At 45.2% G+C, this 15,862-nt stretch overlaps 1 protein-coding gene across 1 annotated transcript; it reads right to left on the bottom strand.

Moving 5' to 3' along the window:
• Positions 1-604: 604 nt before the first annotated feature.
• LOC133344496 (acid-sensing ion channel 1-like) lies at positions 605-15,573 on the bottom strand. Its single transcript, XM_061554469.1, has 3 exons — positions 14,456-15,573; positions 13,078-13,758; positions 605-1,331 (listed from the first exon to the last, which is right to left on the bottom strand). Exons 2-3 carry the CDS (start codon positions 13,639-13,641, stop codon positions 933-935), a joined length of 963 nt encoding a protein of 320 aa, XP_061410453.1. The 5' UTR covers positions 13,642-13,758; positions 14,456-15,573; the 3' UTR covers positions 605-932.
• Positions 15,574-15,862: the final 289 nt, after the last annotated feature.

The raw sequence follows: 15,862 nt of genomic DNA, 5'->3' as shown, positions 1-15,862 counted from the left end.
CCACCTCCATGTTTGACGGTGGGGATGGTGTTCTTGGGGTCATAGGCAGCATTCCTCCTCCTCCGAACACGGCGAGTTGAGTTGATGCCAAAGAGCTCCATTTTGGTCTCATCTGACCACAACACTTTCACCCAGTTGTCCTCTGAATCATTCAGATGTTCATTGGCAAACTTCAGACGGGCATGTATATGTACTTTCTTGAGCAGGGGGACCTTGTGGGCCCTGCAAGATTTCAGTCCTTCACGGCGTAGTGTGCTACCAACTGTTTTCTTGATGACTATGGTCCCAGCTGCCTTGAGATCATTGACAAGATCCTCCCATGTAGTTCTGGGCTGATTCCTCACCATTCTCATGATCATTGCAACTCCACGAGGTGAGATCTTGCATGGAGCCCCAGGCCGAGGGAGATTGACAGTTCTTTTTTGTATTTCTTCCATTTGCGATTAATCGCACCAACTGTTGTCACCTTCTCACCAAGCTGCTTAGCGATGGTCTTGTAACCCATTCCAGCCTTGTGTAGGTTTACAATCTTGTCCCTGACATCCTTGGAGAGCTCTTTGGTCTTGGCCATGGTGGAGAGTTTGGAATCTGATTGATTGATTGCTTCTGTGAACAGGTGTCTTTTATACAGGTAACAATCTGAGATTAGGAGCACTCCCTTTAAGAGTGTGTTCCTAATCTCAGCTCGTTACCTGTATAAAAGACACCTGGGAGCCAGAAATCTTTCTGATTGAGAGGGGGTCAAATACTTATTTCTCTCATTAAAATGCAAATCAATTTATAACATTTTTGACATGCGTTTTTCTGGATTTTGTTGTTGTTATTCTGTCTCTCACTGTTCAAATAAACCTACCATTAAAATTATAGACTGATCATTTCTTTGTCAGTGGGCAAACGTACAAAATCAGCAGGGGATCAAATACTTTTTCCCCTCACTGTAGAATAGCACGCGCCACGTGCACGCATGGTCCACACACATTCAGAGCACGAGGAGCAGCACAGTTTGACTCCACCGTAGGGTGACAAATGTTCATTATTGGGTCAAATTTCGCGAGCTCGAGCAGGGAAACGGTGCCTCGAATGGATAACGAATGGCCGGGGGTCGAGACGAACGACTTGGTTGGTGGTGGCAGCCAAAGGAGAGAAACATGCTCGAGGGGACATCGACCGAGGATTTGGAGCGATGAGATCGGCTCGTGTGCAGGTGCCGAAGGGATTGATTGTTGCATCGCATGGCCAATACGGCTTGGCAACGGCCTGGGTACGCCTTCATCCAGCAGTGGATCGATCTTGGCTGCGAGTGATGATGATGAGTCAAGTGGTTGGACGCTCTGCGAACGGGACAAAGAGATTCGCACTGAAAACTTTCGTGACTGCAGGAATTCCTGTTATTTGGTTATTTCGGTAAAGTCACGTAGATAGAAGAAAAATAACAATAAAAATAACAAAAAATAACAAAAAAATACAAAGTAAACAAAATAAATAAATAAACAACGACGTTTCGATCACAACACAAGCGGATCGTCTTCAGGAGGAATAAAAAAAAAGTATTTTTAAAAAAACAACGGTTTTTTATTCACAACTTCCAATTAACTCACGGTCGAGAAGTACGCCAATGATGCGGCGTCTGCTCCCACGCCAACGTTTACTGGAATTAATTGATTATTTTATGAATGAATCTTCAATGTACAACTTTTGTTTGTGTGGAGTGATGGCGCCTGAGACGACACGTGGCGCCTGCTTCTTGGGCGATGCAATTCCAGAGTTTAAGGACCGCGGCGTTTTTGTCCTCCCCAAATAAATATTTAATTAATTATCCGTCCATACAAAATGTTAATTGCTTTAAAAGAGCCAATTCATTGATGCCGCTTTTGATAGAGGCACGCATTGTCACCGGATCTGAGTACGTGTGCAACATTTGGAATTCATTGGACTACAGGAAGTAGACTAAATTTTGATTACAAGATTTGACCACAACAAACTTAGGAGTCAAAGTTAAGTAAAACCGTTAACAAAACGTTGAAAAATAAGTCATATTTAAACACTTTTTTAGAAACACGCTTTAATGAAATGTACCGTACGAGTAATGGCAGAACTCCACGACTCCAGGAAGTGGCCCCGAAGTTTGCCATAACGTAAGGAGCCGTGGTGATTTACAGCCAACGTCAGTTTACCGTGGACAATTAGAGCCAAGCCGAAACATAACATAAAAAATAATGTTTTAAAATATATTTTTTTTATGATGTCATCAGTATGACATACGCATACCAAGTGTGCAGTCGATAGCACATTGGGAAGTGGGTTAAAATTGAGTTACAAGATTTGAGGATACAACAACGACAGTGAGTTAAATAAAAGCGTGTCATAATAAAACAGGAGACGATCGCTTGTGTTGTGATTGAAACGTCGAAGTTTTAATTTATTTATTTCCTTTTTTGTCTATCTACGTGACTTTACCGAAAAACCAAAGAAGATGAGATTCACACAGTTTGCCTTTCAAAGCAGATATCTGTGTCACCACGCTTCTGTATAGCATCACATGCCGAGCATACAGTTTGCACAAAAACATTCAGTGTCTACAAACATCTCTCAGCCTTACGCATAGCGCAATACCACCAGTTCCTAAAGAACTGCATTGTGGATATTGTTTTCCGTCACCATCAAGCAATTGAGCAATAGTGACCAACCACCCACATTTAAACAACACACAAGAGAAAATGTAGACGTTTTGGAGTCTTCATAATATGTTCCTTCAGTCAGCTACTTTGCGACGATGGGGCCAAATGAATTTCCATCATGGTCCTCTTTCCGTAGCCAGTGTTACCGCTTTGTTCTATCTCGATGATTTCTCTTCTTACAATTGCTTCCACCCACCTGCTTCAACAATTCCCCTATGTGGCAACACAGCCGTGTAAAAACGCCCGTGTTGTTTTAAATTCTTTTCAGAACGCCTTCTCAAAGCACCGATGTAACCACTCGTGTGTGGATACACTTTCGGATGAGTGCATGTCGTGAGCACTGAAATTGTGCGTGGTACGGCTGGCAGCAGAACGACAAGACAAATGTACATAGAGAGTCCCCTCTTAGCTGGGTCAAGACGACACCATCAAGCCATTACGGAAAATGCTACCACTCATTCATTGCCTCTAGTGGTACTCCATACATCACACCGCTCCAGTCACGCGCAGCACAAATCTTAATGCTCAGCGCACGTGTGACGAGAGGACGCGGATGGATGCTATAAACGTTAACAACGGGTAACATGCATTAATTCACAAATTCGGTTAATCTGCAGTATAATTGCGCTGTCAACAACCTTGTAGCATGACTTTGTTTAAAGGAGGTGGCGGGGGAGGGGGGTGCATACTAAAACTCACGGAGGGGGGGGGGGGCACGGCAGAGTTAATGTGAAACAATCGTCAAACTAAAACCCATTTAGAATTGGGGAGCTGAACATTTGGGTAGAGGGGGAGCCCCCCCCCCCCAGGCCCCTCCCCGACGCTATGGGGCAGCCTCGCAGTTTCACTGGCGAAGGCCTTCGGGAGAATACCGTGTGCACTCATAAGGGGCCGTCCATAAATGACGTCACGCACCTATTGGGGGGGGGGGGGTCAGACATTTGTGACGATGTGTGACGAGGGGGGGGGGAGTTTGAGAAATGTGACGTCACATCAAAATGCGCAACTTTAAATAAATATAGACAACACTTTACACTTAATTAAATAGACTTTTTAATAAATGTTTTCTCCTACAACATCAGAGTGCAGCGCCACATTAAATACGCACTACAATGACAATAGTTTAAAGCGATTTGAAGTATGTTTTTTTTTCGGGGGGGGGGGCAGCAGAGCTTTGTGACGTCATATTTGAGGGGGGGGTCTGACTTTTTGTGACGCCGTGTGACGAGGGGGGGGGGGTCAGAAATCGTCCAAAATCGCGTGACGTCATTTATGGACGGCCCCTAAACGGCTGGGTGTTGGCCACAGCTGAAGCCTTCAGACAGGAGCACATCCCAGTGATGATGGGAGACAGATTCGTCCACCGCTGGTTTTACAAACTACCCACGACAGCTGAGGGCCGTGATTTCAATCTCACTTCAATACAATTCGTTGTCTTCTCAATCTGCCCTCTTTCACAGCATACCGGGGAAACCTGCAAGCGCAGTGAGGGATCACTTCAACCTCCCGACCCGCCAGCCGGTCCCCTACTCTATCAAAACCTGCCGGCCCCATACTTAACCGTTGCCCCGATCTCACCCTCACTCATCATCGCAAGAGGAGCTCCATCTACCAGCATTGCGGGCGGCCAAGCGCACGTTGTTGTACAGACCGAATGTTATCATCCTTGTGTACAGTGTTCGGCGAAAAAATGCACGAGTGTTGTGTAGTTTGTGACGCCAACGTGTCCCGTCCAGCCGGTACGGGGGATGGTTAAGGGGCCACCCTTTTTGAGGCAATTTGTTGCACCTTTTGTGCTGAGATAATGCCATCGTAGAAATCCGACATGTCAAGAAAGTCATGTTCTTAGGTTTTTTCGGTAAAGTCACGTAGGTAAAAAATTAAAATTAATAAAAGTAAAATAAAAAATAAAATAAAAATCACGACGTTTCGGATGCAACACAAGCTTCCGTCTTCAGGTGGAATTGTCACAACACGACTGCTGCATCAAGTAAGATATTTTTTTATTTTACTTTTATCAATTTAAATAAAACATTTTTACCTACGTGACTTTACCGAAAAAACCTAATAATATGAATCTTTGCAGTCACGAAAGCTTCAAATCTAGAAGAAAGTCATGCTTTAGGGCAGGGGTGGGAAACGTCCGGTCCATGGGCTGTACAAGGCCCGCGAAATCATTTGGTCTGGCCCTGCCAAGGCAACCGCAGGCGAGACTCGAAATTCAATAAATCTAGGAGCAAACTTGGAAAAGCAGTTGCGAGTAGCAACATCATCAATACCAGCTAACATCACACGCCTCGCCAAAGAGAAGCAGTTCCAGCCATCACATTAGGGGCGAGATCATTAAATCTTTGACCAAATATAACAGGCTAATTTTTAAGTTGATAATTTTATATGGCCCGCGAATGATGTTATAAATATCCAAATGGCCCTTGGCAGAAAAAAGTTCCCCACCCGTGCTCTATGCTTTAGGGCTTGTCTTTCCTGGTGGCTAAGATGCCCGTTATCGTACAATAATATTTCACCTTTTTTACAGAAATCGACGACTCAATGGTTGTAATTGTAATCAATTTGCTTCTATAGCTTCCCAAATAAAAGCCCCCCTTTATGATTGCATTTATTCTTCCTTTGCTACCAGGATGTCAGCAGGCAATTTAACCCTCTGCGTCCAATATTACACTGTGACTGATCATCTCTGTCCACTGGAGCGGTTTACAGAGGGTTAGTGGTTCAGCCTCCACAGCTGCCTCGAAGACGCTTTGGAGAGTTACCAAAAGGCCCCATCTCCTTTAAAGTACTGTACTGTAGATTTTAAAGGTTGCGTGACGCCATTAACAAGAATAAATGGTGTTAGGCCACAAGCCGCTCCCATGAAAGAAAGACATATTTGAAAGTATAGCAATAGCTTTGGTCTTTCCCTCATTAGTTGCCAAAAAAATATTGCAACTTAAAAAGGGTCTCACCTAGTTAAATAAATAAAAATAACACCTAAGTGGCATTTTGTTTTTGGCAGGATGAATGCCATCTGCTTTTCAGTTCAATATAATGGGGACAGTGCGAGAAAGGGAACCATTCCCACCACCCTCCCCCCAATTTGTTAAAGAGCCAGCCTCTCACAGACACTCCCCACATGCAGAAAATAAAAGCCCTGTGCAAGCAAATGCGTCGTAAATGAATGCACTTAGTAAATGAATGCACTGGTTCCAATAAATGCACCAGCTCGTAAATAATGTTGATGAATAGGCCCATGCTCATAATGGACAGAAATTCAAATACCACGGCAAGGGGGGAAATGAATTGCAAGTAAAACATATCTTCCTTTCAAGCTCCACAGACTATGGACAGTCCTTGCTACTTGGTACAAAAACGCAATCTGTGTTTGTATGTTGAAAATATCGGTGTAACCCTTTTGACAATATGGTACAATTAACTTTTTACGTAGTGTTATAATTCTGTAAAGTATTCAAGAAATGTTTACATTATTATAACAATCAATTAAAACAAATGTTACTTAAATGCAGAAAAATAACAAGGAATTGTAGCAAAATGTCAATAGGATAAAAAATACACATTTAAAGCCCGAGTGTGTATTTTTTGCAGAACTACTGTATGGTATATGTACAGCCCTTTCCCAGTCTATTGTTGGATGGAAGTCTCCAACAGTCATAAAATACGGTTTGCGGAATTGTCAACAATTGTGACCTTTTAATGCTATAGCAGGAGAAATGTACCACGAACAGATGGGCCAAAGCAGAATAAAATGTTCTTTTTCCAACTGGTCATTATTGCATGGCCATTGGTCAGGCAATCGGCAAAAAAGCAGTTGTCATTGCGAAGCACTTAAATTAACGGCCACCCTGGCAGGCTTCGCGGTTCGCCTGTAGCAAGGTTCCACAACGGATCCGATACAGAATGTGCTGAAGTTGGGCAATGTCAGCAGTGTGCGATGCGGCGGCGTGGTGCAGAGTGCTCGTTACACACGAGTCTGGGCTGCCCGGCGGGCATTCCATGGGAATCGAACCCCATCGGCCAGATCGTTGGCGACCTGGATCCATTAGCCACGTGTTCGGTTACCGCTCGCGGTCGCGTCGGGGCCCTTGGCGTTCGCGATCCAATCCCTCCCCTACCGCCCGTCTCTCGAGCACGTGCGATCCATGCGCGCGTGTCATCTTACAAAGCGGCATCGATCAGGCTCACTTTTGCTGATGCCGCACGACACACGATACACTCCCACATCTGGTATGGGCACACAAGATGCGCCCTGTGTGTATATTACACGGCGAGCGAATGCGTGCACGGGGCGAGCGCGGCGAGGGAGAGAAAAAAAAACATGAATGATATAAAGTACACATCGCATTACGGCCCCACCAGGCAAGTCACCTTGATAAGATGAGGACATAAATAATAATTATTTTGTTTATTCCACGGCGCATCTATTCATGAGGTCCACGATAACTCTGGCGGCTATTGGATTTTAATGCTTTCAATATGATGGTGGCAATTCAGTCTTTAGAACTGAAGGCAATAAAAAGAGATGCTATCAACTTTTACAGTTTCCATCCCAGGGAAGCTTTTGGTTAGATGGGAGGGGGTACCGGCGGGGGCGGTAGAAGATGGGAGGGCAATGCGTTAGGCGGAGCAATGAGACGGGAAGGGCGACCGAAGCATTAATCACACAACACACAACTGCCCTGATCATATCACAGAACCTTCAGTTCAACGTTAGCTTCCATGCATTACAATTGAGAGCAAAAAAAAACCACACACAAACAAGACGCAATGAATCTATTTACAGTCTTTCAAAGCAACTATAAATCATTTTTCTTGTTAACTTTGACTATGTTTGGATGTTCGGATTGTGCCTGCACTCGTTACGCAATCGTGCGCTTACATTCACTACCTTGCACGATGAGAGGTGAATTGTAAATTAAGTAATGGGACAATGCTGCAAGATTAAAACTGGGTAGTAGTAAATTTTATATGGGTAATAAAACACATGTTTAAACAGTCACCTACAGGTTACCTGCTTGATTTAAACTTGAGTTTTTAAACGTTTTTTTAATACATTAGATCATTCAGGTTCATATGATGTTCAATTTGTCATTTAACACAAAACGGATTTTATGTTTGTGGAAAATAACTCTGGCAATTTTTGTTGAAGGGAGATGATTTAATGCTCGAATAACTAAAATCCATCATCGGGTGTTTTTTTTTGTAAACGCATGTCTTAAAATCAGTGCACTATGCATAATGTATCAGAGCTCAGGGCTTCTGTGGACCCAGAGTTGTGGTTGCATGTCCTGTCTTACTGCACGATTCCAAGAACCGGCTCCTTCCCCGCAATCTCAACGACGTAGATGGCATGAGCTGACAACCTTGCATGAGGGCCTCAATTCTGCGAGAAGGTTTTTAAATCCTTTATATTAAGTTTGCTTGCTTACTTGCGTGCTTGCGTGCTTGCTTGCTTGCTTACGACCGTGCAAATCTTTCGGTCGTTTTTTAACCCACTTCCCGTGATCCAATCGAGCTGACATTTTGCACACAGACTCGTTGTGCGAGACAATTAATGTTCGTGAAAACATTTTTCCAAAATTTTACACTGTTTAGGGAAAACAAATTAAATATTTAATTACCAATTGTTTAATACTGGCAGACAATCATCTGACCCATAGGTGGCAGCCATCTCAAGCCAGAGGACGAGAGGACTCTAGCCGCCACGCATATAAAGGATTTAGAGTGAAAAACTTTGTTTTTACGGGTTATACTTATTTTCTTATTTTATTCACCCACATCTCCATTTTTTTTTACTTTCATGGCCGTGTGAAATTGCATAAATGTGGCCAAATATATACGATGCCTGGTTATGGGAAATTGTCGAAGGGTAGCCAGCAGCCGGAAGTATTCCATGTTTAGCGCGATTACACTGTACATGTATTATTCCCAATCCGTGAAAGGATAAGTCCCAGCAAAATTAATTTTTCACGACTAAAACATACTTTATCACCCAAAATATTCAAAGGCAGTCATTTAGTGTAGAGGGAAAATCCCTGAGTGCCAGCATATATTTTTTTTATACTAATAAAGCGTTTATCCACCAGGCACAGGTGGCAGCTTAAATGTAATTGGAATGAACCAGAGGCAATTGCCACTTCATGCATTTCACGTATGAGCAAAAACACAATTTTCAAAAGTCACAACACAAATTTTAAATCTACGATAACAACACTGTCATGCCTCCGTGCACATTTTGAAACCCCACCATGAAACGTTTGTCCGTCCTGTGGACTTTATGGCTGCATAACACCCAGGCCGCCTCCAGGTTTGGTGAAATTTAACTCACCTCTTCACCCTGAGAACGGAGCATCCTAGATGGTAAATTAAACCCAATGAATGAATACACGGTCTTTTTTATTCTGCTAAATCATACATGAACATCACAGACGAACTCCACAAATATTCAGCATCAACCTTAGTCTTGGTGGTTTACACACACGTGCTTGTACTGCTCAGAGGTGAAAAACGTTCCTGCTCTAATGAGCATGGGTGGTGCTAATATCCTCTCCACAGCTCTAAACATGAACCAAACTATTTAAACTATTAAACTATTTTTTTATTTTGTCAGATAAGGTCCACCGAGCTATATAGATTTTTTTTCAGGAACGACCTGGCCACAAATGATAGCTCAACAAAGTAGCTTATCATTGGAGATTTATATCAGCCAAACACTCTAAACGCGTTTCGCAAAACAACAATGGAGTTTGCTGCACTTTCCTATACTACCTACAACATGTACTGCACCCGTCTGTTGTGCATGATGGTCATCTATCCAAGCACTTTTCAGGCTCAATTCTTCTTAGATTTCGACACATGCCGGGCAGTGGTGGCGCACATCTATGATCCAGCACTGTGGAGGCAAGGGTTGGTGGATCAAACAAGAGTTCTGAAACTCCCTTCCCGTGGGCATCGAGGTGTCAATACCCCAGCTTTCCAGAAGGCAGTACAGCAACTGGACTAAACTCCACGAGTTTCGATCTGTATGGGGATAGGGTGTTGCCCCCCCTCGTCTGCGTGGATTTTCTCTGGGTGTTCCAGTTTCTTCCCACTTGAATAAACACTCATACATCTTCTGAAAAATACCTTTAAATAAAAATCCAATGCATGACATTCATAAAAAGAGCCCTTGGACTGAGTGTGGCTTTCCTGGGAAAATAAGTAATTATTATGTTACTTGACAAAAAGCCGTGCTCATTCCAGGTATGTTTGATCATAGCCTTGGGCCACGAATAGAAAATCCACATTCTCGTGAGAGAGTCGTGACTGTAAATACATATACCTCGGACAAACACGGTTGACTTCTTGAAAAAATAGTACCGGTTTTAGTGATCTCAGGGAGACAAAAGTCGAATTTTACTCCAGACTGGGATATCCCCCTCATCTCTATGCAGGTTTTTGCGGTTGTGCTGTGTATCTATCCAAAGCGTTTTGAGGTCGTGCCGCGTGTCGTTCGGCGCAATGTCGAATTTCAGCTCAACACGCTGGGAGATTCTTCTGAAAGCTGACATTCAGAAGGCTGACAATTTTTGAATTGAAACACTGAAATTCAGTTTCTTAAATAAGTCTGCAAAACGCGGAGAAAAACATCAGACATCCTGCCGAACGTCACACGGTCCAACCCTCAAACACACACAGGAGACTTAGATAGAAGGAAGCCATGCTGCAGAGTGCTGAATCACACAGGACATGTCCCACAGCAGATTTGAGGACCTAATTATTGAGGGAATGAGTCATTTTAAGACAATATTGGGAAGGGACCTGGCAGGCCCCTGAACGCATGTCCCCTCTCTCATCACCCCAATCCATACAACCAGCAGCCGTTGCCTCCCATGATACACGCCATGGTGTATTTTGCATTGAGGTGCATTTATCTGCTTCTATTGCACGCATCGTTCAATTCACAAGCACCTCAGGAGCTCCGCAGTGGCCAAGTATAAACATGCGCTGGTAAACAACTGCCTGAATGGCACCCGTTATTGCTGCATTTCTTCTCATTTTCCTCATGTGTTGTGAGAATGTGTGCACTGCAATGTGCTCGTGTTAGCAGGTTGTCATATCGCGATGGAAGGGCCGAACATTATTTTGCCACATTACTTTCTTTCCGATCGATTTACTTTATTTGGTGTCACATGCCTTCTCAGAAATGTTTAAATCTCGACTGGATCCGTGTTATTTGTTTTTTGATCACCTGTTGATGGATCAGGGACAAGTGCTGTGATGTTGAACCTACGTTGATTTGCCTGACCTCTGTGGCATTTCACAAAGGAACATGTTGGAAAAAACCGATTTCTTAAACTGCTTGCCAAAAAAGCCAACCGCTCTGTTCCACACAAATCTTTATTATATTATTTTTACCAACCCGTGACACATGAAACAAGCACCGTATTTACGAATCGATAGTAATTTGCACTTGTTCATTTAACTGCCTACCAAGTAATTGCAGATTTTGACAAAATACAGGTTTGAAGGTGTTTGTATAGCAACATGGGTTTTACAGCGCTGTATCAATCCACTGCTGGATTAAGGCTTCCAAACATTGCCTCAGTCATGGCATGTTTATTAACAAAAAATAGCAAATGCAATATAAAGTGTTGGTCTTGAATGTGTACTTTTTGGTATTATTAATATTAAAATGCTGTTGGTTACTCTCTTCAGCACACCGGTGGGCTAAAGAAGTGAATTATTTTGTCCTTTAAAAAACGTGACACATTTTTTACTATTTGGCCGTGTCGGGTGGTGGAGGGTTACAACACATTTATAAATAACGCGATCTGACCCAAAAACCTATATTATGATTATTATAATATACGACTTTTTTTCATTTACAACCCTTTCCTTTATCAATCCACTTTTGGATGAAGGCTTCTCCAATTTTATTGTTCATGAGGTATGTATGACCATACTTCACCAAGCTGGCCAATGCAGGTTGGTGAAATGGGGGGTAGGGCTGCCCAAGACCAGTACAAATATCACTCACTACTTGATGTTAGCTGTGGATCGGCATCAAGCGTCGGTTGCCGAGTTCTAAGTGCAGTGCGATCACCACTGCACCACCACTTCACCTCAAATGAGGCGATAACTAGAACTGGAAATGATGTAGGCACAAGCATAATGCAGCATTAATATTATTGTAAATCTACCAATCAGCTCTTATTATTCTATTCCAATACGTAATGAACCAATACATTCTATTTAATGCTACATTCATTGAAACTTCCGACACAACAATGTCTGAAATAACTCACAAGTTTAAAATGGATTGAACGCACACAGAGATACCACTGTTACATTTCAGCACGATCAATTCGGAAAAGCATATGATGCATTTCTCATTCTCATAATGATCTGCTTGGAAGTGTGCCTTTTTCTCTGTCTCCGTGCAGGCTTTTAATTCGGTCTCTATTCTCAGTTCATCACAAGAACCAACTGGAGATGGTGCATGTGGTGGTGGTGGCGGTATGTGATTTCTTTTCACCGGAGGGCACTCACGGTTTGAAAGTCCTCAATAATGATCTGCTGCAACATGTACCTCGCTCTCTCTGTCTCCATTTGTGCTTTGTAATAAGCAATTTTTTCTCCCAATTTATCATAAGAGTCTGGTATAACCAAGAGATGATGTTTGGTGGTATGGTTAGGTCCTCTCTTATTTTTGTATTGGGAAGGGCACTGACGGCCTGGAAGTCCTTGGTCGTCTACTGGGAAGCATTCCTCTCCCCCTTGTCTCCATTCAGGCTTCTTAATTAAGTTTCTTTTTGCGGTCTATTACAAGAGTTGGTGTAACCGGTAGGTGGTGTGCGATGGTGATGGTAGCCCGCTATTTTTCTTCGACTTTATTTGGGAACACAAAAAAACATGCCATCCTATAGCATTCCTCCCAGAGGCAAGAGCATATAAACATCACCAACAATAAAATTCATCAGTGGACCACCAAATGCTACCATTTCTTTCGTTACACGTGTGTTCACGTGTGTTCACGTGTGTTCATGTGTGTTCACGTGTTTTCTATGATGGAGGGGGGCGGGGAATGAAGTGGCAAACCACAGGGGAGGGTGGTGTGTGGCGGTGTCCGTAGTTGAATATGTAACAGGAAAACACACATGCTCTGAGAGTCCTGGTCTGCTCGAAAGCATGCCTCCTTTCCGTGGCTGCAGTGAGACTTCTTCATAAAAATTGTTTTAAGTTTATCATAAAAGTTGCGATAACCGGGAGGCGGTGGAGGTGGTGATGGTGGTATGTGGCGACGACGGCAGAGGCGGTGGTGGCAGTGGCGGAGTCGGTAGGTGATTCTGTTACGGGGTCGGGGGGGTGGTGGTGGTGGGGCAAGGAGGGCCGGTGGGCCACTCACGGTTTGGAAGTCCTCTTGAAAGCAGGACTCCCCACGGTACTTGCAGGAGAGCAGCATTTCCCGCAGCTCGTGGCCCGTGCGTTCGTGGAACTCCCGCATGCTGAACGGCCGGGGCTTGTACGTGCGGAAGTCGGTGCGCTCCTTGAGCTGCGCCAGGACGTGCGCCTCGGCCAGGTGCACGTTGGGGATCTCCATGCGCTCGTTCAGCAGGTGGAGCAGCTCGCCCACGTGGTACAGGTCGTTGCGCGTCACGCGCGTGAATCGGAACTCGTTGAGGTTGCAGAAGGTGACGGCCGGGAAGACGATGAGGTGAGCCGTCATCTCGTCCAGCTTGGTGACGTGCGGGTACTCTAGGAAGTACTGCACGCGCTCGGCGCACTCGAGCACGAAGAAGGCCAGCGAGCCCAGGAAAGCGAAGGCCCACAGGAGGCGACGCACCGACAGCCGGCCCGGTGAGAAGATGTGGCTGATGCCGTGCAGACTCGAGCTCCCGGCGAAGCTCTCCAGCGTGGAGTGCCCGAGCATCTCCACGTTCTCCTCAGAGCGAGCGCCCTTCAGGTCCATCTTCGCTGCGGTGGTGGCGGCGGTGTCCTGGACAACTCTGGAGTGGACAATTGAGCTCCCCTCGCAGGGATTTCCTGAGGCCACCACCCCAGGCTGGTCCCGCACTGGACCTCACCCCTAGAAATGCAAGGCGTGAACAGTTATTTGCACGTACACGCCCCTTAAACTCATTAAAATTGATCCATCTGGATGAAGTACATATGTACGCAATATGTAATTTAATCTCTCACTGCTGTTAACAACGAATAACTTTTAATAAACACATTTTGATGGTCCACGTATGGCATTCAGTGACATGTCGTTCATGCGTACTACTCACGTTAAGTATATTTTTTTAAATGATTTAGTATTGGAGTTTCATCGTTTGTATGATAGCAAATGTAAATGCAATATGCTCTTTGTCATATAGTGATGTATTATTCAAGATGTAAAATTAAACTAGGTGATATGAATAAACAATCTCTGTACATCGTGCCAAATGCACACACAATTTGCATTTAAAGTGCACGGTACAATTGTATGATACATTAATACAACCACAAATAATAAAAAATATCAGCTCTGTAGAGCTTAAACCACAAGATGTTGCTCCCCAAGATAGGCACACGCTTTATTATCCGAAGCCTCCAGACTGAATAGATATAAAGCATGCTGAACACAGTCTATCACTGGAATAAGGACCCTGCTTCCATTTCATTTTAGATCTTGCAGCAACACCTGAGAGCCATTCACCCTCAGCCACAGCTCTGCAAGTTCCCCCTTTGCAATATCATCGACAAACACACACACACACTTGCACGCAGGCAGTACTCACGCAGGGATAATCCGCCGGGTAGAAGATGAGAAAATTAGATTCTATGCCCACTGCTGCAGGAAGATCCACGCTTGTCATACGGACATTCCAAAATCTTTTTTTTTCAATCCGCCTACTTCTCCGAGCACAGCAACGTGATTGCGAGGGATCCCGCGAATGACGTCGAGCACCATGCATAGGATCACATCCCACTGTGACTCTGCTGCTGCAGCTGCTGCTGCTGCTTCTGCTGCTGGATACAACCCTCAAGACCTCTCCTCTGGGAATATCAGGATATTGGATTCCGTATGCACAGTATCCCCGAGGATGAGAGAGATGGAGCACTCCCATCCAAAGCAGCAGAGTCAACTGTCCTTTCTCTCTCTCTCTCAGAAGACTCTCAGATTTAAAAAAAAAAAACCTTCTGAAATCTTCCACCTCCTCTGCTGCGGCTGTCTTCGCCGACGGCGCGACTTCAGAGAAGAATTAAGCAACGAGCAATTATCGGCCAAGCGGTGGCACCGCTCCTGAGAAACAAAAATCCAGTTGTATATCACAAGGTCCGTTCTCCGAGGGAACGTTAAGAGCGAGATGGATTGTCAGTGTCATCGCGAGTGCGCGCGTAACGTACAGCAACGCAGAATGAGGCTGTAATTAAATATACAGGCCGTGGAACGGGCGCTGCAACAACCCCTCTTCGTTCCTGCCTGGCTCGAGCAGTGACCCGAGGAAGCTGAGAAGCGTCGCGGAGGGCCACGATGATCGTCCGCCGATACAGCTCGCCAACCGCGATCCCATCTGCGCCTTACCACGCAGCTTCGCCAGCACCACCACGCCACCACCCCTCCCCCCAACCTCCTCCACCAGACGCTCGGTGCACAAACGTGCGCGCACGTTGCTCACACGCGGGCGAGAGGTGGGAAGACGCCGGTCTCCCGCGGAACCGAGGGATGGAAATCTCAGGCAGAGAAGCGCACGGCACAGGAGGCGGGAGGAGGAGGAGGGGGGGGAGATGGGACGGCCTCCTTGTGAATTCCAGGCTGCGTGCGCGAGATAGCCCCACCAATAGCCAACCCTGCCGGCAGGCAGCCTGTCAGACGCTTGGATACAGAGGGTCGCGCACGCTGCTGCCACCGCCGCCGCGCACGCTGCTTTCATTCATTGCGAACCGTGGGACGACGGCATTTGTGGCGAGGGAGCGAGCACGGTGGGGTTGGGTTTGGGGTGAGAGTGAGCTAAGCCAGTGCGATCTACATGCTAATGTTATAAATCCATCCGGCGCTGCCTGCTTCTCCAAAAAAAGATCGCTAGCTCAGCCATGCAGCCCACGTGCACCCCCCACCCACCCCCCCCCCCCCCATTCATTCAATTATCTAGATTCCACAAGAGATGTCGAGATGGGTTTTTTTTATTTCGCCTGCGTGCGTA

Source organism: Lethenteron reissneri, chromosome 20 (assembly GCF_015708825.2).
Source record: "Lethenteron reissneri isolate LAM-NWPU_2019-01 chromosome 20, ASM1570882v1, whole genome shotgun sequence".
Classification (NCBI taxonomy): domain Eukaryota; kingdom Metazoa; phylum Chordata; class Hyperoartia; order Petromyzontiformes; family Petromyzontidae; genus Lethenteron; species Lethenteron reissneri.
Note: the sequence above shows the minus strand (reverse complement) of the source record. Positions and strands in the feature narration are given on the sequence as shown.